The sequence below is a fragment of the Pipistrellus hanaki genome, assembly GCF_964339955.1.
Source record: "Pipistrellus hanaki genome assembly, chromosome: 5".
Lineage (NCBI taxonomy): Eukaryota > Metazoa > Chordata > Mammalia > Chiroptera > Vespertilionidae > Pipistrellus > Pipistrellus hanaki.
Window position 1 is genome coordinate 18,539,459 of NC_140507.1, and position 24,213 is coordinate 18,563,671.

General features: G+C 50.8%; 1 protein-coding gene across 3 annotated transcripts in view; it reads left to right on the plus strand.

The window, feature by feature from the left end:
• Positions 1–23,751, plus strand: part of ANXA6 (annexin A6) — a 50,222-nt gene extending 26,471 nt beyond the window's left edge. For 2 of the 3 annotated variants that reach the window (XM_084884043.1, XM_084884044.1), the window contains exons 12-26: positions 390–512; positions 1,538–1,596; positions 3,905–3,983; positions 5,834–5,915; positions 6,652–6,746; positions 7,354–7,467; positions 11,175–11,265; positions 11,993–12,072; positions 12,620–12,673; positions 18,454–18,471; positions 19,392–19,488; positions 19,727–19,822; positions 20,680–20,738; positions 22,118–22,240; positions 23,340–23,751. In XM_084884043.1, coding sequence (XP_084740169.1) covers positions 390–512; positions 1,538–1,596; positions 3,905–3,983; positions 5,834–5,915; positions 6,652–6,746; positions 7,354–7,467; positions 11,175–11,265; positions 11,993–12,072; positions 12,620–12,673; positions 18,454–18,471; positions 19,392–19,488; positions 19,727–19,822; positions 20,680–20,738; positions 22,118–22,240; positions 23,340–23,399 — 1,230 coding nt within the window. In that variant the 3' untranslated portion in view covers positions 23,400–23,751. The remainder of the gene's footprint in view (positions 1–389; positions 513–1,537; positions 1,597–3,904; positions 3,984–5,833; positions 5,916–6,651; positions 6,747–7,353; positions 7,468–11,174; positions 11,266–11,992; positions 12,073–12,619; positions 12,674–18,453; positions 18,472–19,391; positions 19,489–19,726; positions 19,823–20,679; positions 20,739–22,117; positions 22,241–23,339) is intronic. The other variant, XM_084884045.1, reaches the window with a different exon arrangement.
• Positions 23,752–24,213: the final 462 nt, after the last annotated feature.

Here is a 24,213-nt window from a genome sequence, read left to right on the forward strand (position 1 = left end):
CTCATCAATGTTTCTAACTCTATCCCTCTCCCTTCCTCTCTGTAAAAAATCAATAAAAATATATTTAAAAAAAAAAAAAACCAGGAACAACCCAGTCTCCATCAGGAGTAGCAGGAAAAATAAATCCACATGGCACAGTTACAGAGATCCCAAATGTGCAAACCTAAACAATAGATTGCTCAGAGCTACAAAGTTAGGTAAACCTATGAGGGTTGGAGTGATGGAGATCAAAGCAGGAGGGACACCCAGGGAGGGAACGGCCAGGTTCTGCTTCCTTTTGCTCTTGATCATAACGTTTTGTTAGGAGAAGTGTATTTTCCACTAAGCTGGGGGCCGTCGGCCCTCTGGCCCCCTCTCAACTCCGTCCCCAAAACCCGCTTGTCTTTCAGGGCCTGGGGACTCGGGACAACACCCTGATCCGCATCATGGTCTCCCGCAGCGAGCTGGACATGCTGGACATTCGGGAGATATTCCGGACCAAGTATGAGAAGTCGCTTTACAGCATGATCAAGGTGAGCGGGGAGATGGGCACGAGGTGGGGGGGAGACAGGGCTGGAGCCACTGTCCCTGAAAGCTGGCATCCCGGGAGCTCCAGGAACCCTGCCTGTGGCACGTTCAGGGAAGCGAAGTTCTGGGGGTGCTTGTGAGACGGGCCGAGAGGCGCCTCCTGAGAGAAGGCGGGGCTGGGTCGTGAAGGGCCCGCAGGCCGAATCCAAGAGGACTCTGTCCCAGGGCGGCGAGGGTCCGGTCTCCAGGAAGAAGGGGGGATACTGAAGCGTCTATTTGGGACCCCTAGGCCTCGGGCCAGTTGCTGTCTCTGGGGTGTCCAGCTCATGAGACTTGGTCAAGAGACCGATGCAGCGTTGGGTTTTTTTCCTCCTTTTTTGGGGTGAATGGGATGAAGCTTTCTGAGTTCAAGCTGTGCTCCACAAAGTGTATTTCTGAAGCAGAATCTTATAAGCACGATGTGAAAAGGGGCTCCGTGGGAAAATGTTTGGGGAAAAACTAGAATAAACCAAGATAAGCCAGTTTCTTTATCTCAGAATTTCTGACAGCTTTGACTCGATGAAGTCCCTTATGAAGCTCCAGGAGGGAATATGCCACATCTATTAAATGTATATATGTTTGCTTGTTTTTTCCCTTTCCTGACGTTTTTGTGCACGGAGGCCTGTTTTCACTTTGGGAGGGCTGGTCTGGGGATTATCTGGCGGCAGAGCAGTGAGCGTTTCTTCTTCATTTCACATCCCATGAAACCATATTGGTGGCTTGGAATTATCCGATGGAGGTATTTATACCACAGCAATTGGCAAATGCTACAAACAGGGCTCTTTTGCTTTTCTCCCCGGAGGGCAGTTGTTAAATACTCGCCAGTACACCGCTCTTTGGTGTCTCGGCCACTTCCAGACAGGAGCAAAGTCAGGGCTCCGGGGAATAGATGTTTAGCCTCCCCTCTTGGGGGCTCTCCAGAACCGTCTCTCCTTGTCCGAGGATCCCAGGGCTGGGAGAGAGGTAACCTTCTCTCTTCCCTCCTCCCCAGAATGACACCTCTGGCGAATACAAGAAGGCCCTGCTGAAGCTGTGTGGGGGAGATGATGAGTAAGTGGGTTCTTGGCTCCAGGTGGGGGGCAGTGGCCTTGGGGGGCAGCTGTCCTGTCCCTCACCCTCGCGGATGGAGTGGATGAGCTTGGGGATTCCCCGAGCCAGGAGCACCACGCGGTGAAAGTCTGAGTGTCTGTGTGTGACCGTGAATGTGAACGTGGTCTTGCACATGGCGATGTCTGCTCCCGTGAACTTGGAGCGGCAGTCTGGGGTGTGGACCAGGAACCAGAAGATGGGGGTCCAGGCCTACTTCATAGCTGCTCCTCGGCTTCGTCATCCATTAAAGGGCCAAAATACAGATGCCTGCTCTCCCCACTCACGTATTCGGCCTATTTCACAGCCTTCTTGGGAAGCACATGAAGAAAGGCATCCAGACCAGGACATGTATACGGGACAGTCCTGTGGGGGGAAGGCATGAGCCTATGGAAGCACAGAGAGGTGCATAACCAGGCCTGGGAGAGGCTCCTGAGGACAAAGGCTGAGACCTGAAGTGGAGGTGGGAGGGTGAAGTCAGCAACTGCAGGAGAGGGTTTGGGATGGAGAAACGGCCCTGAGATGAGAGGGTACAGCTTGGTTTGTTTGTTTGTTTTAATCCTAACTTGAGGATATTTCCCCCAATAATTTGTAGAGGTTGAAAGGAAGGGAAGAAGGGGAGAAAGAGAAAGAGAAACATCAGCATGAGAGAAACACATCAATTTGTTGCCTCCCACACGGGCCCCCACCTGGGTAAGGAACTCGCCCGAGATACATGCCCTTGACTGGGAATCGAACCCCACGACCCTTCGGTCCCCAGGCCAACACTCTAACTACTGAGCCAAACCAGCCAGGGCCAGCCTGGTTCATTTTTTTTTTTAGATTTACTTCATTTATCTTATCTTATTTTATTTTATTTTATTTTATTTTTATTTTATTTATTTATTTTTTTAATATATTTTATTGATTTTTTTTTTTGCCCCCCACCCTCCCTCCCACACATCCCCTCCCTCCCCAGAGTTTTGTGTCCATTGGTTGTACTTATATGCATGTATAAAAGTCCTTCGGTTGATCTATTATCTCCCCCAGATCTTCCTCCCCTCCCCGCTGTAATTTGACAGTCTATTTGTTGATATACTGTCTCTATATCTATCATTTGGTTCATCAGTTTATAATGCTCTTTGTTATCCACAAATGAGTGAGGTCATGTGGTGTTTCTCTTTCATTGATTGGCTTATTTCACTCAGCATGATGTTCTCCAATTCCATCCAGTTTGCTGCAAATGATGAGAATTCCTTCTTTTTTATGGCCGCATAGTATTCCATTGTGTAGATGTACCATAGTTTTTGGATCCAATCATCTGCTGCCGGACACTTACAGCCTGGTTCATTTTTATAACTGAGGTCGCACTTGTGTCCAGTGCGGGGAACAAAGGTGGGGCCATGAGGGAGCAGGGCTGGGGGCCTCTTCCTGGGACATGAGCCTCTCCCCGGGGGGTGGGCCAGTGAAGAGGTGAAGTGGAAGCGTGACTTGACCAATGTGCTGGGAAGGGAACTGTGGATACCGAGATTTCCCTTCCCTCCTTCCATCTCTGAGACCCTGGCTTGAAGGGTCCAGTTCAGTAAGGGCTACGGGAACCTTTGTTCCCCTAAGTGCCGGAGGGGGTGGTTCAGCTCAGCAGATGTTTGCTGAGCACCTACAGGAGGAGCTGTAGAGGTGATGTGGCCATAACCTGGTCTTTTCTGAGAGGGGAGACTGGAATAGGAATCGCTCCCATTGCAAGGAAGAGCGGGGGAGTTGAAGGACTGGAGAAGCGCTGTCTTGCTGGGGACCCGAGGCAGGAAGGCTGCTGAGCAGAGCCAGCATTTCCTGGGGTCTCAGGAGAGGACAGAAGGCTCTCAGAGATGGAAGGAGGGAGGGTTCGCTCTGGTGAGTGGATGAGGCATAGGCTGGAGAAGGTAGATGGACTTACTGTGTGCGTGTGTGTGTGTGTGTGTGTGTGTGTGTGTGCGCGCGCGCGTGTGTGTGTGTGAGAGTGTGTGTGTATGTATGTGTGTATGTATATGTGTGTGTGTGTGTGTGTGTGTGTGTGTGTGTGTATGTATGTGTGTATGTATATGTGTGTGTGTGTGTGTGTGTGTGTGTGTGAGAGTGTGTGTGTATGTATGTGTGTATGTATATGTGTGTGTGTGTGTGTGTGTGTGTGTGTGAGAGAGAGTGTGTGTGTATGTATGTGTGTATGTATGTGTGTGTGTGTGTGTGTGTGTGTGTGTGTGTGTGTGGTGCCTACGATGACATTCCCTCCTGTCCTCCCCCACCCCCTCCATTCCAGTGCCGCTGGCCAATTCTTCCCGGAGGCAGCGCAGGTGGCCTATCAGATGTGGGAGCTTAGTGCAGTGGGCCGAGTAGAGGTCAGACCCTCCCCACTTCCTGCTTCCACTCTCCTCCTGCTCGCACCTTCCTGCTGTTCTGGTTAGCACCCAGCTGCCCTCTGCCGGCCAGCGCAGGGTCCTCGCCTCTGAAGCTTCCTCTTCTCCTCGGAGTGATGGATTGGTGTGGGCACTCTGGTGTGGGCATCCGCTCCCTGCTCTGACGTCTAACACGCCGGGAAGGGTTCTGGCCCACTAACTGCTAACCCGCCTGGCTCCGTGGAGGGGCCTGTCCCGTCCTGGGTCCAGCCGTTGGGCTGAGGAGGCATGAAGGCTGAGAACAGAGGGCCACCCCGGGGTGCACCGGAGGATTCAAGGTTGTCCTGAGCATCCTCACACCCAGACCCCACAGAGGACGGGGATGAGAGTGTTCACAGAAGTGCTTGGAGCAAACCACTTCAGGAGTGGGAGCCCGGGGTCCCCACAGAAATATCTGGAACCTTGGATACTCACTGGCTGTGCCACCTCAGGCAGGCCCTCCCCCCTTCTCCCTGAGCCTCTGTCTCCACCTATAAAATGAGGGTGTTGGACATGGTGGTCTCAGTGCCCTTGAAGGGCTCTTGAGCTCTGATGTTCTAGAACAGCGTTTCCCAAATTGTAGGCAAGAGCTGTCATTGCGTATCGCCTGAAGTTATACAGGAAATGAACATGGGAAATGAACTTGGCCTGGGAGGGGGGCCTCCACGGCGTGAACTAACACGGAGCCTCACGTGGTGAGAGAGCGCCCCCCCCCCCCCTTCATTTCCTCGCTCTTCCTGACCACGTCGCAGAGAGTGTCTTGGTCGGTGCCGCATCTCTGCCGCACCTGCTGGTCCTCCTTTCCCACCAGGAGCGAGAGCCGCGCGGGCCAGGTCCTCCCAGCTCCCAGTCTTTGCTTTTGGCAAGAACGGCACCTGCTTCACTGTGGCGAAACGTATTCGACAGCGTGGCTTTTTGTTTGTGTTGCATTTATTTTTCCTGGGTTTATAGAACATGATACCAACATCCTACTAGTGATAGTGATGTAAATTATGTTATTCACTCATCAATTTAACAAATATTTTTTTCAGTGCTTACTGAGTCTGGCACTGGATGGAAAGCCTTGCCCTTGAGCAGTATTTAAATGTATTTCAAAACGCATGCCTTAAGGAAAACAGAAAGGGATTGAATTCAGCAAAAATATTAAGAAAATAGCATAGGGCTGTGGTCGGCAAACTGCAGCTCGCGAGCCACGTGCGGCTCTTTGGCCCCTTGAGTGTGGCTCTTCCACAAAATACCACGGCCCGGGCGAGTCTGTTTTGAAGAAGTGGTGTTAGAAGAAGTTTAAGTTTAAAAGATTCGGCTCTCAAAAGAAATTTCAATTGTTGTCCTGTTGATATTTGGCTCTGTTGGCTAATGAGTTTGTCGACCACTGGCATAGGGTATATACAAACATGGAGAACAAAGTGAAGGTCATTCAGGCATGACTTAAATTTGGGAAACACTGTTCTAGTATTCCAGAGCATTCCTGCTGTCTTTTCGGGAGGGAGGGATGGCTCTTTAAGAGGCAGGAGGGCCTTGGGGACAGGACAAGCCTGAGGGACTGGGGCGGCCCCAGTGGAGCCAGGACAGAGCTGCCTGGGCAAGCGCCTGGACACTTTGCTTGCCCGGCACTTGCCGTAGGTCTGTCTCTCTCCCTCTCTCAGCTCTCGGGCAAGGGTCTGTCTGCTGTGCCCTCACTCCTGCCTCTTCCCCCCAAGCTGCTTGGTTTGGGGCTCGTGGGGACAGCCTCCCCTCCCTCGCATGCTCCTCTCTTGGCCTGGCCCCCCGGGGGGCCTCCAGGCACCTGCTCAGACTATTTCCGCTTCTTGCAGCTGAATGGAACCGTGCGTCCCGCCAACGACTTCAACCCTGACGCAGATGCCAAAGCGTTGAGGAAAGCCATGAAGGGTCTCGGTAAGGGGCCGTGAAGGGACCGGTGGCCTCAGAGTTGGGCAGGAGGCCAGGCAGGAGCAAGAGCAGCGGGCTCAGCTCTGGGTCCCTGAGTCTCCACCCTCCTGAGTGGAGGGGGCATGGCCGGGAGGGGTTTGTAAGGGGCTTGACACACTCCCTTCCCAGAGACCAAGGAGCCCCTCAGGAGCAAAGTCCTAGTGCAGGTGAAAGATCCAAAGGCCTAGACTCTTGTCCTGGCTTTGCCACTGACTCACTGTGTGCCTTTGGGCAAATCCCTCAAGCCTCCCCAGTCTCAGTTTCCCCATGTGCCAAATAAGGGGTGTGGACCCTGTAGCTCGAGTCCCCAGCCTCAGATGGGAGCGCCCCCTGATGGCCACCCCTTCCAGGCCTCCATTTGTCCAGTGGGAGAGCTATCCTGTGGGTGGATGGATGGCCCGTCCTCAGAAAGGCCACTGGGGACAGCGTCTGGGGTGGGGCTTCCATTGCCCTCTCCCCTCTTCTGCCCACGGGCACCTCCCTGGGACCTGGGGTGAAGTCCCCTGCTCTCGGGGCCTCCTTTTCCTTTGACTCCTGGGAAGGACTGTATCTGCTGAGCATATCTAGGACTCGGAGATAACAGTGTAAAGATGCTTTTGCGAGATGGAGCTCTGTGCCAGAGACGGACAGGGCCCATCAGCGGGGGGAAGGGGGGGAGCTGAGCCACAGGCCCTCCTCTGAGCCACGTGGCTTTCTAACTCAGGGACCGACGAGGACACCATCATTGACATCATCACGCACCGCAGCAACGCCCAGCGGCAGCAGCTGCGGCAGACCTTCAAGTCTCACTTTGGCCGGGTAAGGGGCTCCGCCCGGGACCTGGGCTTCTGTTGGCCTGTCACAGCCAGCTCTGCACTGGGGTCTTCGTGGCAGGGGGCCCCCCTGGGGTCACGTGTTCTGAGAGTGTCTCCATCGCTGGGTATGGGCTGCCTGCAGACACATCTGCATTCCCCCAGTTCCTTGTGGTCAGCAACACGCGTGTGAATGAATGGCTTGGAGTTCCCGGCGAGACCGGGGGTGTATGTTGTTTTTGTGCAGTGTCTCGGGCGTCCCACGGTTCCCTCTGCACAAAGAGGCTTTAAGGCTGAGTGTGACTTGTCATGGCACCTTCGTGGCACCTATGTGGGGCTGGCGCGCTTGCCCCGGGATTGAAATGGCACTGTCCCCTTTCCTTCCCCGTCTGTTGCCTCCACGGAGAGCAGGTCTTCCTCCTCCGGGTTGTATTTTCCCCACCCTCTTCTGAGTTCCTCTAAACAGTATGCCCAACATCAGCAAAAAACAGACACAGGCTCCCATGCACCCTTGCACCCCCGGGAGCCCCTATTTCCTCCACATGTCCTCCCTGACCTGGGTCCCATGAGGGTAAGTGCTGCCGTGGGCGTGACCTCAGCTCTGCCTCTTGCAGGACTTGATGGCTGACCTGAAGTCAGAGCTTTCCGGAGACCTGGCGAGGCTGATTCTGGGGCTCATGTTGCCACCGGACCATTACGATGCCAAGCAGTTAAAGAAGGCCATGGAGGTACGGTGTGGGCAGCAAGCGGACGGGGTCCAGTGTGTGCAGGTGCCGGAGGGACACGGGGGCTCCTCAGAGCCTCGCTGGGCTGGCTGTGACTCCTTGGGAGAGCCCCTCCCACACCCAGTTCAAGCTGGCGTGAACACAGAGGGGATGTTTAGAGAGGGAGGAAGGGAGAATTACAGGACTTGGTCTGTAACTGGAAATTACAGAACGTGGTCTGGTTTTGACATGGCTGGATCCCGGGACAAAAACAATGTTAAATGGGTGGACTCTTGTCTCTCCCCAACCCTGACTCACTTTCTTCTGCGGCCCCTGGCTGTCCGCCAGCCTTTCTCCCCCTGGCGGTATGATGGCTTATTCTAGCAGTGGGCACCAGTGGAAAGAGGTCCTTCCTCCCAGGAATTCTGACTAAGTCTCAGCTGTTACTGTGGCTGATTCAAGCGGTGCCACGTGCCCAGGAACCAGAGGGGTCAGCGGGAGCTCCTGGAGGGGTCAGCGGGAGCTCCTGGAGAGGCTAGAGGAAGCAGGGTGGATCCGGAAGAAACAGCAGCAGCCATTGGAGTATGAATTCTAGCCTGACCCTGCCACATGCGTACTGTGTGCTGTTGGGCCACAGCCTGTGTGCTTTCAGGTGTGAAATGGAAACAGCCATCCCTGCCCTCTAAACGTGGGAGAGGGTCAAGTGCGGTCACGGGTGTGAAGGGCACGGCTAACTCTGAAGACCTGGCCCTGCGAATAGCAAGAAAGGGCCTTCGGTCCCAGCTCAGCTCTTGCAGAGGCTGCTTTGCTTCCCAAAGCTCCAACTGGGCCAGGAGCTGATAGCGTTTAGTAAGAGCATAGAGTAGAACCTAACGTGGGCTGAGTGTTTTAGCTCAGTGACTTGTCCCATCCACCCACAAGGCAAGCAAGGCTTTTAATTTTTTCTCCCCATTTTACATATGAGAAAACTGAGGCTAGGTTGCTTGGTCAGGGTCACAGCGCTATGAAGTAGTAGAGCTGGGATTCGGATCAAATATTTCTGGTTCTAGGGCCTGACTTGACAATTGCATGAAATTGTCACCAGAAAAGGTCAGGGACCAAGGGATAGGGTCTGCCCTGTACGGTCTGAAATGCGTGGGTTCTTGACTTCACACAGGAAAAGATTTCACAGCACAGGTCTAGGTGGTTTTGAGAGTACATTTTTTGAAGCTGGGGACAGTGAAACAAAGGAAGCTTAAGATAGAAGAGGCACGATCACAGCAACAGGAGGGAGCCTAGGCTGGGCTGCATGGACTCAAGAAAGGAAGGTGTAGAGGCAAAATAAGTGCGCCATGCTGGGCTGCATGGACTCAGGAAACAAGTTCCAGAGGTAAAAGGAGAATCCTTAGAGACGAGGTTTAGCCCAGGACAAGCTGCCGCTGCTCCCCTGGTTGCAAGTCTCATGGGGACCCTTAGAGTTCAGGAGAAGGAAAGCAAAAGTATACACCCAAGTGCTCAAGGGAGAGAGTGCACACGGGGTCTCGAGGGTTCGTGTCTCTTTTTTAAAGATGGGAGTGTTAGGGGAGGTCTCAGGGCAGGGTCTCAACAGAATATTCAGTAGCTTCCCAGGTGTGTCCTTCAACATGCTGATGCATCAGAGTCAGCCACAAAGGAATTTGGGATAATTCTCTGGTCAGCTGCCCTGGTCAGCTTCCCTGCTTTACTTTTATCTTGGGTTTGTCTGGCTCTCATTGGGCTTTTTTGTTACTTATTCCCCTGATTCCATCTGTTCTGGAGTTTGGCTGGCAGTGATGGCATCAGCCGGGTCTCGGTTCTCCGTCTCCCTGACCAGGGTGATTTAAGCTACTCACTCCCTGGTTGGGGAAGAGAGGTGTAAACCATCTGCTCCCAAGAGTCCTTGGTTAGGGAAGATAAAGATCTTGTGATTTATAGCTCAGCCTATGCATCTATTTTTGTCTCAGTTTCCCTCATCCCACTTGCCAGGAGTTTTCCCAATTTCTTACTATCCTGCCTCAAAATCACTAGGGCTTTGGCCTCTGAAGGATTTAGAGAACAAACATTCCCTGGCAAAGCAAGTTGAGATTATTGTCCTTTTAAAACTTCTAGGCAAAAAAGTGAATGACTTTAAAAAACAAAAACCCACGTACAGAATTAAGAGAAGGATGAGGCTAGACCTGGGTGTCTGGACACTCTGAGGATCAGGCTGGCCTCACCGATGCAGCTTTTAATAAAGAGGCTGTTCAAGATCTCAGGCAGCCTCAGTCTGCTTCGGGGCGGAGAACTCAGGGACCGGTTGACCACTGGGCAGTAACTTCCCAGGCCGGGGAACACGACCTCCCTGCTTGTTTGTAATCCTCATCCTAGGATATGTGTTTTTGTTTGTTTGTTTGTTTGTTTGTTTGTTTGTTTGTTTGTTTTTTACAGAGAGGAAGGGAGAGAGATAGAGAGCTAGAAACGTCGATGAGAGAGAAACATCGACCAGCTGCCTCTTGCACACCCCCTACCGGGGATGTGTCCACAACCAAGATACATGCCCTTGACCGGAATCGAACCTGGGACCTTTCAGTCCGCAGACCGACGCTCTACCACTGAGCCAAACCGGTTTCGGCGGATATGTTTTTTATTGATTTGAGAGAGAGAGAAACATTGATGTGAGAGAGAAACGTCAATCAGTTGCCTCCCGTACTCACCCAGACCAAGGATTGAACCTGCAACCTAGGCATGTGCCTGATTGGGAATCAAACCCAAAACCATTCGGTGTATGGGATGACACTCCAACCAACTGAGCCACCCAGCAGGCAACTTCCCTGTTTTTATAGTCGTAGCCCCAACGGCCTACATAGTGAATGGCATATGGCCAATGTTTAACAGATATTTGAATCTACCAATCGATTAGTCCATCATTCTTGTCCCCCTCCCTCAAAGTGGGGACCTTTGAGTAGCGGGTCCCCCAGATGCCCCAGTCCAGAAGACCTAATGTATTACTCATCACATCAAATATAAACAATATAATAGAGCATATTTTTTTTCCTTCAAGCACTACACCCTTCTTTCTTTTGACAAATTCAAATGTGTTCACTGTGAAAACTTGAGAAAATATACACAGAGCAAATGAGAAGAAAATAGAACTCACCTGTGACCCCTCATCTACCAGACACCAATCATGGATCCTGTGATATGTGTCCTCTGTCCCTTTTACATACTTGTGTGTAAATATTTATATTCCGATATGTACACGTATATGCATTTTATGTACAAGTACCCATATACCACATATTCCTTTCATTTTAAATTTTGAGACAAAGTAATTTTTGCTCATCCAGTGTGGCTCATTGGTTGACCATCAACCCAGGAACCAAGGGGTCACCAGTTTGATTCCTGGTCAGAACACATGCCCGTGTTGTGGGCTCAACCCCGAGTAGAGGGCATGCAGGAGGCAGCCAATCGGTCTTTCTCTCTCTCTCCCTTCCTCCCTCCCTAAAAAGCAATGAAAGCATTTAAAAAGAAAAGCAGCAATTTTTGTGGGAGGTTCTGGAAATCTTGACAAGCTGGCATGTTCGCCCCTGATTGGGCAAGGCCTGTGGTGTGGGGGCTGTGTCTGGGTACGGGGAGAAAATCCAGGAGGGCTTGGTGGCCTGAGCGTTCACCTCCTGGGCGGTTTCTCGGAGCAGGCCTGCCTCTGCACGCAGGTCAGGGCTGTGGTTCCGATGCTCTTCCCCTTGACATTCTAGGGAGCCGGCACAGATGAAAAGACTCTCATCGAAATCCTCGCTACTCGGACCAATGCTGAAATCCAGGCCATCAACGAGGCCTACAAGGAAGGTGAGTCCGTGGGAAGGAGGCTTGGGGCCCAGCACTCCTGGGAGGAGGGTGGGCGAACAGCTTGATCCCCCAGCTTCCCGCCTCGTCCCCAGCTCTGCTGTCTCCCTTTGTCAGGCCAGGAGGCTTCGGTAATGCCTTGGGTGATACCAGCCCTGTGTCTGGGGAAAGGGTGCTCCCGATAGAGGTTCAGCCAGACAAAGGCCTGGGGGCGGGAGAGAGTGTCTGGGAGAGAGGGGAGAGAGCATCCCGCCGCTGGGAGAGGAAGGGAAGCTCGGTGGGCGGCCTGGCAGCCCCACCCGGCCCTGCGTTCAGAAGGCCCGTGCTTGATTGCGTGCCACACCGTTGCCATCTTGAAATTCTTATTAATTTTTTCACCAGAGACCTTATATTATTCTGAAGAACCTTCAACACCACCCAGAGTGTTTAAACTTTTTCTCTTGAAAGCAGCTTTAAAATGGTAGAATTTGTGAGGTCAGAGCTGTGCTTGTGGGGCCAGCAGCTGTCAAGCGGGAGGGGAGGCAGAAGAGAGAATGGAGATAGGGACAGGAGCAGAGGGCGGTGAAGGACCAGTGGGCATATCAGTGTCAAGATCAGCAGATGGCTGCATACTCCCAAGAACCAACTGCAAACTCCTTCATCCCCACCATTCCCACCAAGTCTGGGCCTCTAGGTCCCCCCGTCAGCCCTCTCCACCAGCAGCCGCCTACACCCCCTTTCTCTGTCTCAGACTATCACAAGTGCCTGGAGGATGCTCTGAGCTCAGACACATCCGGCCACTTCAAAAGGATCCTCATCTCTCTGGCTACGGTGGGTGATTCATGGCCTCGGGCCTGCGAGGCCTTCTGGGGCCCTGGGAGGAGGGGATAGGAGCCCAGTCCTAGGGAAGAGAGGATATCTTCCCTTCTTGCCAACTCAGTCCCACTGCTGAGGCAGTTACTCCCGCGTGTAGAGCCTCCTCCACTGTTCACTTTTCAAAGCCGGTTTGGTGCCACCTTCTCCAGGCAGCCCTCCCGGGATGGCCCTCAGTCTGGCTTTCTGGGCACTCAGCTGACAAGAGGAAGCCATGTGGGTGACCTTTCCCTGTGCTGTGACCCAGGAGCTGCCACCACCATCTCTTAAATTCTCACAGCCCAGGTTCCAGGCCCTGATGCAAGTTCACTGTGTCTGAGTCGGGCCTTGGGCCAAGTGCCTTCCAGTGTAATGCTCACAAAGCCAGCCCCATGGAGGCCAGATCATTGTCCCCATGTCCCAGCTGAGGAGAAGGGTTTGGAGTGGCTGAGCAAGTCCTACGGCTGCTGAGGGACAGAGAGGGTGGGTGTGTGGGGACTGACCTTTTGCACCGGTCCTGCTACAGGGGAACCGTGATGAGGGAGGAGAAGACCGGGAGAAAGCCCGGGAAGATGCCAAGGTGAGACCCCCGCTGCTTCAGCTGACATCAGTCCGTGCCAGGCCCTAGCTCTCTGGGAGTGGGGAAGCCTCCTGGCAAAGCATGGGTGGTTTTATGGGCAGACACGTGGACTCTGGGCCCCTGGCACCTTTCCGCCCTCAGAAGTGAGATTTTTAGGGCTCTCGGAGCTGTCAGTGATGTCTGGGAATGTGGTGCTGGTCTTACTGGTATTTCTTGTGTGAAGAGTTAGGCTTAGAGTCCGAGACCTTGAGAGCTGGAAGGGACTTACAGATCATCCAGGTCAAACTCCTCGTATTACAGAGGGAAAACAGGCCCAGAGAGGGCGAATGACTCCTGAAAGTCACACAGCAAATCAGTAGCCCGGGTGAAATTATCCCAGAGGGAGCAGGTCTGGGAGTTTGCTGGGACAGGGGCCTGAGCACTACAGCTCCTAGTTTATTATTTATGAAATGGGACCAAGATTGAAGGTCATGTCCTGGGAGAAGCTAGAAAGTGAGTTTATCAAGGGCTGGGACCTTTGTTTTGCTCACTGATGTACTGAAATGGCACGTGATCAGAACGCAATGTATTCTTATTGTTGAATGAATAAGGGGGCAGGGGGTTCTCTCGGGTCTCGTGGCTTCTCTGCTTCTGCCTTGCTCCTAAGGCTTGGGGAGCTTGAAGTCTGGAGATGGCTCCTCACAGAGGCTGGACAATTTCAAATTTTTTATCCCTAAGTGTTCCTATGGCTGAGCAGTCCCTGCTGATGCCACCCACACTGTCCCCACTCACCTGTGCCTTGATCCCAGCTCCCTCTGGCCTAGGCCAGGGCCTGGATCCTATCTCTTTTTCCTGAACCATTCTCAGCGCCCCCAAAACTCTGGGTCCAGGGATTGGCGTAGACACTACAAGCCTGCAGATCCAGCCCCCTTCTGTTACAGTTGTGGGTTGAAGAGAGCCCTGATGGATTAGGAGTCAGGGCACCGGCTCAATTCCCAGTTCCACCAGCAGAGGTGTAGCATGGGACCGCAGCATCAGAGCTGGAGGCACTTAGCTGTGACCTGACAACTGTAAAACTATTAGAATGCTTACTAACTGCTGAGTGTGATGTTAAGACGACTTTGTACTTTTTTAATGCCCCCCCCCTTTTTTTTTATTGGAGGGAAATGAAGCTCCTTACAAATCCATGGGTACAATTTCCAAGTGCCCAAAGAGTGATTTGAACCCAGGCCTGCCTGACTCCAAAGCTTGTACTTAATACCATGTGCTATCCTCCATGACCCAATATAGTCATTTCCCTGCAACTTCCAAACCAATTGTCCAGTTGTCCAGCCCCTGGTTTGGGATTCAGCTGCCAGAAGCTGCAGGGTTCCTTCCATTCATGGGTATGCCAGCTGCATTGTGAGTGCGTTTTAGGGACTAACCTCAGAACCCAGCCCCCCAGAGTGGCTTTCTGAGGCTGGGTTTCCTTCACTCATTCAATAGAGTGGCCCTATTGTGCTGCTGAGGGTCTCTGAACCTGGCTAACTCCGTAGAGCTCACCCAAAATCTATTGTCCCAGTGCTTCTGGAAATCGGGTGCCTGCCAGTGGTCGGCAAACTGCGGCTCGTGAGCCACATGCGGCTCTTTGGCCCCTTGAGTGTACTCTTCCACAAAATACCACAGCCTGGGTGAGTCTATTTTGAAGAAGTGGTGTTAGGAGAAGAATAAGTTTAAAAAAATTGGCTCTCAAAAGAAATTTCAATCGTCTTCCTGTTGATATTTGGCTCTGTTGACTAATGAGTGCTGACCCCTGGCCTGGTCTACCTATGAGAATATGCTTCAGTTGCTATCAGCAGGGGGCAGCGGTGAGCCTTGCTTGCAGCTTTGGGGGAAGAGAAGGGATGAGAGAGAACCTGAGTGGAAACAACCAAAGGAACCAGAGCCCTGCCCCACTCAGCTGCCTTTGCAGATTCTCAGACGCTAGACCCTGATCTTAGTGTGGGTTCGGTCCTTATAGTCACTGGAAAAGGGACACGCATTCTTTTGTAGAAACTTTAGAAAATAGAGACAAGCAAAATAAATAAATAAAATCCAGAACCTAGTAATAACCTTTGTTAATGTTTGGGAACATATCATTCTAGTTGTCATTCCTGATTTATAATAGTTAAAAATGTAAAAATAACATCCTGTTAAAACAGTGGCATATTATTTTTAAAAATCGACGTCATTTAATGGCTATGTACTGTCCCGTTAAAGATCTGCCACATTTTATTTAACCAGCCCTCGTCCGAATAACCAACTCTTGTATCACATGCGTGACTTTTCCCTTTGACTCAATTTCTAGAGGTGAAATGAGAATACTGGCAGAATATCTCTCCAAAAATTGAAGGCATTTGGTATGCAGAACCAAGTTGCACCCCTGAAAATCTAGATAATGCACGTTAGTACTTAGCAGTGTTGGCCTGTTTTTGCCTCCTCCTTTCTACACTCTCACCTGGGCATCCAGAACAAACTTTTACGGCTCTAGGTCTGTTATGAACAGGAGACCCAGGTCCAATGTTCACCTCTGGCCCCACAGTGATTGCCAGTAGCTTCCCTTTCATTCTCAGTGTTCCTGTTGGAGCAATAAATAATATAGAGAATCTAATTGTGAAATGAATTATGGCCAGATAAAAGAATACCTATAACTTTTCTAGATATACTCTAAGAGTGAAATGAAGATTTGTGGCCAGTTTTAGATAATTCAATCACCGGATTGTATTTTTTTTTAATATTTTATTGATTTTTTTTTTTTTTTTCCAGAGAGGAAGGGAGAGGGATAGAGAGTTAGAAACATCGATGAGAGAGAAACATTGACCAGCTGCCTCCTGCACACCTCCCTCTGGGGATGTGCCCGCAATCAAGGTGCATGCCCTTGACAGGAATCGAACCTGGGACCGTTCAGTCCGCAGGCTGACACTCTACCCACTGAGCCAAACCGGCTAGGGCCGGGGTTATATTTTTTGATGTGACAGCACTATTGAAATATAATTCATACACCACACAATGACCTGTTTAAAATGTACACTTCAGTGGTTTTTAGTGTCTTCACAGCCTTGCGCAACCACCACCACAATCGACTTTTCAACATTTCATCATCCCCAAAAGAAACTGTTCATGTTACAGTTACTCCTCTTTTCTCGCAGCCCCAGCCCTGGGCAACCACTGATCTACGTTCTGTCTCTAAGATTTGCCTATTCTGGGCATTTCACATACATGGAATCATGAATATGTGGTCTTCTGTGACTAGTTTCTTTCACTTATTATAATATTTTCAAAATTTATTCAAATTATGCAACATATTTTTTTTCTTTCCTTTCCATTGCCAAATACTATTTCACTGTATGAATATATCATTTTTTAAAGATCCAATTATCAGCTAATAGACATTTGGGTTGTGTCCACTTTAGGGCTATTATGAATAATGCTGCTGGCTATACGCATTTGTGTATAAGTCTTTGTGTACACGTATGTTTTGTTTCTTTTGGATATATTTCTAGGAGTGGCTAACTAACTTTAGGAGGAACAGCCCAGATTAATTTTTACATGAAGTAGCTAGGCTAATGAGGAAACGTTTTGGTGTTGACTATCTGGAAAATTATTTTAGTAACCCACTGCATTTTTTATATTACAAATATTATTAAAGTTGCTTTGAAAAAAACATATGCCTGGGGTTCTCTGACCCAAATACATGAAGAATGTTTGATACCTTAATTGCTTTTTCTTAAATTTTTAAAAACATCTCCCTCTTTTAAAATAAAATACTGGGCATTTTTAGCATAACTTTTTTAAAAATTGTGGTAAAAAGGGGCATCACACATAATAAAAAATACACATAACATACAATTTACCATCTTAACCATCTGTAAGTGTCCAATTCAGTGACAGTAGTGCATTCACATCATTGTGCAACCATCACCACGGTCCATCCGCTGGACTCTTTTCATCTTGTAAAACCGAAACTCTGTGCCCATGAAATAATAACTGCCCGTTGCCCTCCCCCCACCCCCCAGCCCCTGGCAACCTCCGTCCTACTTCCTGCCCCTGTGAATGTGACACTCCAGGTCAAATAGTCACCATCGTGCAGTATCCGTCCTTTTATAACTGGCTCATTTCACTTGGCATGATGTCCTCAAGGTTCAGCGAGGTCATTTTGTTTGTTTCTTATTGGTGTTTTTTTTTAACCTTTTAAAAATTGATTTCAGAGAGAGGAAGGCAGAGGGAGAGAGAGATAGAAACATTAATGAAGAGAGAATCATCAATCAGCTGCCTCCTGCATGCCCTCCCACACTTGGGATGGAGCCCAAATCCCAGGCATGTGCCCTGACTAGGAATCCTCCTGGTTCGTGAGTCGACACTCAGCTACTAAGCCGGGCAATTTTTAATATAGAAAAAAGTATAAGTAAAACCCAGAAGCATCCGTAAACCTAGTAGCCCTGATAACTCTGATTTGACATTAAAATTAAAAAAATAATAATAATAATAATAATAATAACACATGCTGAGAAAATGCAAACATAAAATTTCAGGGAAAATAAAACAAAATGCAAAAGATTCCCCCCACAGTCCTCCTCAAAGCTAGCCACTGTCAGCAGTGTCCTGACTTCCCAGGAAATGGGTAGGAGTGAGTGTATGTTCATCTCTTCTTATCTAGATACAAGGGACACTGTTAGCCACACTTATGCACTGTGATGCTACACCTTTTTGCTTAAATTAAATGGAAACTCCTTATCAACACTGCAGATCACGCTCACTCTTTTAAATAGCTGTGTGGATTTCATTTCTCCCATTGGATGAGCCATGCATAGCCGGAGTGACAAGCCAGTAGTAACGGTGTCCCCTTGTTCCCTATTACAAAGACCGCCGCCCTGGCGCCTTGCGATATCTCGGCAGACCTGGCCAGCCTGTCTCTGAGGCACATCCCCAGCCACACTGTTGCTGGATCAGGCAGCACATGCATTTTACGTTTTGATGGACATGGCCAACTTCTAGAATGGAAAGAAGCTCTCTAAAGCAGAGAGCTGTTGGAAAGTTTATGAAGGGGATGGTTTTGGTCTGTCCCAGAGATGAAAGGGTGGGCAGTTTGGGGAACATGGGCAAAGGCAGAACTCAGCCCAGGGTGCACGGGGATGGCTACATTTCACCCCCAGGCATCCCTGGTCATGGTTCTGGCCCAACAAAATCGTGTCCCCACAGAATGTGCGCTCGGCCTTAGGCAGCGATGAACACTGTCCCCTGTAACATGGCCGAGCGACTGGCACTTCCCCCGGATGGGCTGCGTGCCCTGTCAATCCCCTCGCCTCCAGGCCTCGGCTCTCCCGTCTCTCCTCTCTGTCGCTTGAGGGAGTGAAGTAGCAGGTCTCCTGTGGACCCTCCACCGAGTGGGGGGCAGGGGGTGAAGAATGCAGCCGGTCTCACAGTCAGACTGCTCAGTGGCTTTGCAGATGTGCACACTAGGTCTGGAGGTACCCAGGTTGCCCGGGGTGATGATGGGCAGGGTGCCCTGTTCTGTGTCCCCCCCTCCCCTCTTGGTGAACATTTTTGTAATTAATTCCCAGGCCTGTCCCCATGTTGATGTCCAGTCCCAAGGTCAGGGAACCATGTGTTCTCCCTGCTCCCACTGTGGTCCCAAGTCCCCTTGGGGCCTCCCCTTGGGGCCTCTCGGGGCCTCTGCCACCTTGAGCTAGGCCCCCTGTCCCTGCACCCCAGGGCCCCCATAGCCACCCTCTCTGGGCCTCCTCTGACTCTTGCCTCCCCCTCTCTCTCCCCCCTGCTCTCAGGTGGCTGCTGAGATCTTGGTGAGTGCCGCGGTCTCCCTGTGCGGGAAGGCCTCTGAGTGAAGGCTGATTGTGCCTGTGCCTCTGGGCGGGGCTGAGGGGGCAGGGGCAGGGGCAGGCAGTGATTTGGGGTTTGCCTCGCAGCTTCTCTCTCTTCTCTATGAACCCCCCTGGGTAAAATACGGGCCAGGCAAGTGTTTCCCGAACTTCACCCACTCATTTCCCACCTGATTGGTGCTACCTACGTGAGCGATGAATATTTTCTTTAAATTGACTCTTTTTTAAAAACCTGAAATCAGGTGTGTTTTTTTTAATATATATTTTTATTGATTTTTAAGAGAGAGGAATAGAGAGTTAGAAACATCGATGAGAGAGATCATTGATCAGCTGCCTCTTGCACATCCCCAACTGGATATGTGCCTGCAACCAAGGTACGTGCCCTTGACCAGAATCGAACCCAGGACCTTTCAGTCTGCAGACCGACGCTCTATCCACTGGGCTAAACCGGCTTTGGCTGAAACAGTTATTTTTAAAGGGAAATTTACAATCAATGCAAATGGAGCTGTAGCTGGCTAGATCATGTGGAAACATAGATGTGGTGTGTTAAAGTTGTTTGGCATTCCGACACATGGGGAAACACTGGCTAGGCTTTTGCACAACACGCTTCCCGCGCCTCCACGCTTCCTGGTGCCTGTCTGCCTCCCCCCGGGGTCGCCGTCCTCTGCCCGGAGGCTCAGCCCCCGTGTGTCAGTCCCAGGGCTCCTGGGAACTGGTGGGGGCTGAGGAGGCCGAGGAAGGGAGAAGGGCCAATGTCAGTGTCCTTGGGTGGCTGGATTAGCCCAACTTTTAGCTGCCCTCTGCCGAGGCAGACATGGAAGTGAGAGATAACCAAGGCCTGCCCATGTCTTCCTCCCAAACCCCGGCCCCGACCGTCCCTGCAGGAAATAGCAGACACGTCCAGCAGTGGAGACAAGACCTCCATGGAGACGCGTTTCATGACGATCCTGTGTACACGCAGCTATCCGCACCTCCGGAGAGGTGAGCCTCGCCCCTCCCCTTTCCGATCGGCAGGGAAACCCCAGATTTGTCGACCACACCGGCTGGGCTGGGCCAAAACTTCCTTCCTCAATGCTGGTGCACCTCGGCACAGCCATACCTGCAGCCACACCTGCTGCCCCTTTCTACAGCCTGTGGGCTGAGCTGGGTGGGCGGGAGGGGTGATCTCCCCCTTCCCTCTGAAGCTCACCCCCACCTCTGGGGCTTCTCTTGGGGCCAGTCTTCCAGGAGTTCATCAAGTTGACCAACTATGACGTGGAGCACATCATCAAGAAGGAGATGTCTGGGGACGTCAAGGACGCATTTGTGGCCATTGGTAACTGGGGGACCAAGGGAAGGGGCTAGAGGTCCAGGGCGGGGACTGGGGGCATTGGGCACATGGCCAGACTCCCTGAACACGTGGCTGTGGCAGCTGCCTAAGCGACTAGTACCGGAAAATCAACACTGCCCCTTACCAGCTCCCGGGGTCCTGCCTCTGTGTGATGGATCGGTGGGCAACATGAGGACTTATTCCAGGCTGTAGAGCAGGAAGAAGAAACAGCTCTCCTGTAGAAAAAACCAGGAGGTCAATAGCGGGCTGGGAGTGTATACACAGTCATACACACTCTCTCACACACACACACACACACACACACACACACACACACTCGTACACACACACACACACACACACACACTACACGTGCACCTTTTCCTCCTCCCAGTACCTAGATCTTTTTGGTTACTCTCTTCTTGCATGATTTTAGTCCTTTTTAAATTTTTATTTTTATTTTTTATTTTTCAATTACAGTTTACTTTCAGTATTTTGTATTGGTTTCAGTGGTGCAGCATAGTGTTTCATACTTTATCATAGAACAATAGCATACTTTACACAGTGTTCTCTCCGGTATTTCCAGCACCCGCCTGGCACCAAACATAGTTATCACAATACTAGTGGCCTAGTGCACAAAATTCATGCATGGGGGTGGGGTGTCCCTCAGCCTGGCCTGCACCCTCTCCAATCTGGGACCCAGTGAGAGCCAGAGAAGGTGGCACCAGGAAGGGGAGTGAGTGTGCCAGGCCCTGGGGTTGGCAATGCATGGGGGGAGAGGAGGTAGCTGAAGGAAGCCCCACCCAGAGTCTGGGCAAAGCTCCTCTGACCAAGTTCCCTGCACCCCTCTCCTCTTCCTGCAGTTCAGAGTGTCAAGAACAAGCCTCTCTTCTTCGCCGACAAACTTTACAAGTCCATGAAGGTAAGACGGCGGGCTCGTCTGTTCCTTTCGTTTCCAGCACGGTGACAGCCTGTTGGATATTTGGCAGCATCTGCCCTGTGTCTGGCTCTAGCATCGTAGTTCTCAGCCCATGGCGGGAGGGTGGCCCTGCCCCGGGAACATCGGCAGTGTTCTGACACATCCTGGGCGTCACAGCCTGGGGAGTAACAGCAGCTTGCACCTGCTGGGTAGAAGACAAGGGTTGCCAACAGCCTGCAATGCACAGGAGAGATCCCATAGCAAAGCATGATCCAGCCCCAGGGGCCAAGGTTGAGAAACTTGCTCTGGAGACACGGGGCTGAGTGAGAGGGACACAGTCTGCCCTCTCAGAGCTCCCCTTCCAGCGGGTGACACAGAGCCTCCTGTGAAATGATCACAAAAGGTAGCGAGTGCTCAGCTCTGGGTCTGGCCCTGGCTTCCCAAAGGCCATGCTGGCCACCCTCTCAGCCCAGCAGGTAGAGTCTCCACTATGGACAGAGCCCGGGGAGGCTGCGTGGTGAGAGCGAGCTGAGAGCCCTCTCAGCCCGCAGTCCCCAGACATGACACCACTTATGTGGAACTTACTGTGTGCCAGCTCTGGGGGCACAGCAGGCCCCAGCGGCCCACACCGTCCCTGCGCTGTGCCTGCTCCTCAAGCCTGTATTAGTGTTCCAGAGCTGCTGTAACAACTGGCCACAAATTGAGGGGCCACAGAACTTACTCTCTCGTGGTTCTAGAGGCCGGAAGGGCAAGGTGAAGGTATTGGCAGGACTGCTTCCTCTGGAGGCTTCGAGGGAGAAACTCGCTGGTGTCTCTCTCCAGCTTCTGTGTTTGCCAGGAATCCTGGTGTTTCTTGGCTTGTGGAAGAACCCCTCTCGTCTCTGCCTTTATCTGTATCTGCTGTGTCCATGTCCATACATCCTTTTTTTTTTTTTTTTTTTTTTTTTTCTTTTAAATATATTTGTATTGATTTTAGAGAGAAAATGGGCAGGAGAGAGAGAAATATCAATGATGGTTGGCTGCTTCCTGCACGCCGCCTATAAGGATACCAGTCATTGGATCTAGGGCCACGCTAATCCAGTAGGACCTCAACTAATGACATGTGCAAAGACCCTGTTTCCAAATTAGTCTCATTGTAAGGTTCCAGGTGGACATGAATTTTGGGGGTACACTCTTTAATTCATATAAGCCATTTTTGCCTGTCTGGTCAGCCCTAGGCCCAGGAGAATTTGGGTCAGGAATATTTGTGGCAGACAGGCAGAATATCCCACCCCGGTTTGAGCAGGAAAAGGGAGCGAGGCAGATGGACACCCACTAGTCCTTGCCTGAGTTGGCCTTGTTTCTTCTCCCGCCCTGTGCCTTCCTCACACCGGCTCTCCCAGGGCGCCGGCACGGATGAGAAGACCCTCACCAGGATCATGGTCTCCCGGAGTGAGGTCGACCTACTCAACATCCGGCGGGAGTTCATTGAGAAATATGACAAGTCTCTCAATGAAGTCATTGAGGTGAGGAGTGGGGCTAGGGGTCAGTGGGGAAGGGGGTGAGAGTCAGCTCCCGGAACATAAGATTCGAAGTCCTTTTTCTTCCCATAGTCTTTTTTTTTTCAATGACTTATCTCTGAGGACAGCCAGGATGTTGCTAAATGAAAGACCTGCCTCATTGTTTATACCAAAATAAATTCCAGATGGTTCAAAGGTTTATAATTAAAGATTGCCAGATAAAACAAGGGCCTTTCTTTTTTTGCTTTTTAAAAATTGTTACTGAACTAGTATAATTTACATACCATAAAATGCACCTGTTTGAGGGTATAATTTTAAATATATTAGAAAATGTAATGAGTTGTGCAAGCATCGCCACAATCCAGTTTAAAACATTCCCCCCACTAAGGTCCTTGTACCTGTTTACCTGTTTCCACCCCCAGCCCCGGGCAACCATCCAGCGACTTCCTGTCTCTGTAGACTTGCCTTTTCTGGGTATTTCCTAGCAGTGGAATCACGTAATATGTGGTTCTTTTGTGTCCGACTTTTTTTCACTATGGATCCCATTTTCTTGTCTTTGAGAATGACCAGGATCTTAATTTGATTCTGTACTCAGTTGACAAGACTGTGGGAAATCTCATAGGCAGTCTCACACAGTTTGGTGGGAAGGCAACTTGGTAGTATGTCTTCAAAGGGGAGTTTCGAGATTTCAAAATTCAAGACATTTACATCTTGGACTTGGTATATGTGTGTAGGAATTTGTTTTACAGACATAGCCACACCTATTCCCAAAGGCACGTAAAGGAATGTTTATGCCAGTATTGTTTATAGTAGCTAGAGTGGAAGCCCTCCATATAGGACTGCTTAAATACCTGATGTACAATATAGCTGTAAAAAAGCACAAGGAGACTCTATGTGTTGGTTTGAGATCTTCTCTCAGTTCAAAAAAGTATGGTCCAGAATAGTGTGGCTGTCGCATATCCATTTCTATGTAGGAAAGGGATGTTCTATAGACACACATTGGTAGATGCACAGACTATTCCTGGAATGTGGGCAGCTAGGAGGAGGGACATTGAGACCATCAGGATTGTTTTCACTTACTCGGCTCTCCCTCTGCCTCTGCCAGGGTGACACCTCCGGAGACTTCATGAAGGCCTTGCTGGCTATCTGTGGGGGCCAGGACTAGGGCGCTGGCTTTGGCGGGCACCTCAGCCAAGACATGGTCATCAGCACCAGCCACCGTGACCAAGCCTGATTCTTCAGCTTCAGAGACTACGGGAGGGGCAGGGGTGGGGGGAGGGGGGCAGGGGTGGTCTCTTGTCATTAACTGGGGTTTAGGAAAGGCTCCCACTCCCAGGAGCCATGGAAGGCCCAGCATGGTCACTCCTTACATCTGATTGGCTGAAGAACGGTAGCCCTAGATTCTGTCCACCTCTATTCCCCATCTTCCTCCTCCACCCTTCTGTCCCTGCCACAGCCCCTGCCCTGGCATGGGCATTGTTATATTCAAAAAACATACTGAGCCTCTGTCTATGAAATGAGTGATGTGTGTGTTTCGAATGGCAGGGCCTGGTGACAGGTGTCAGTTGAGTGTTCTTGGCAGCGGGACGGGAGGGAGGAATAATTATCTTCTGGCCAACAATCCTGCCACCTCTTCAGCACCCACCTCCGTCCAGGTGGTTGTGCTAGAGCACTGAACCAGGAGTCCGAATACCTGGGTTCCATTTTGCATCAGCCACATACTTTCTTTCTGACCTTGGGCTCATCTCTTTCCCCTCCCGATTCACTGTTTTCCTGTCTACAAAATGAGAGGGTTGGGCAAAGAGATCTTGGCTTTTCTTCTAGCATTGACAGTCTGGGATATGCCTCCAGATCATTCTCTTTATACTTCTTTAAATAAAAAAGACACACATAAACACATTCCCAGTGAGGACCTGTATATTTGACCTTGAACCTGCAGCCTAGATTGTCCTCATTGGAGCCTGCCCAGGAGTGAGCTT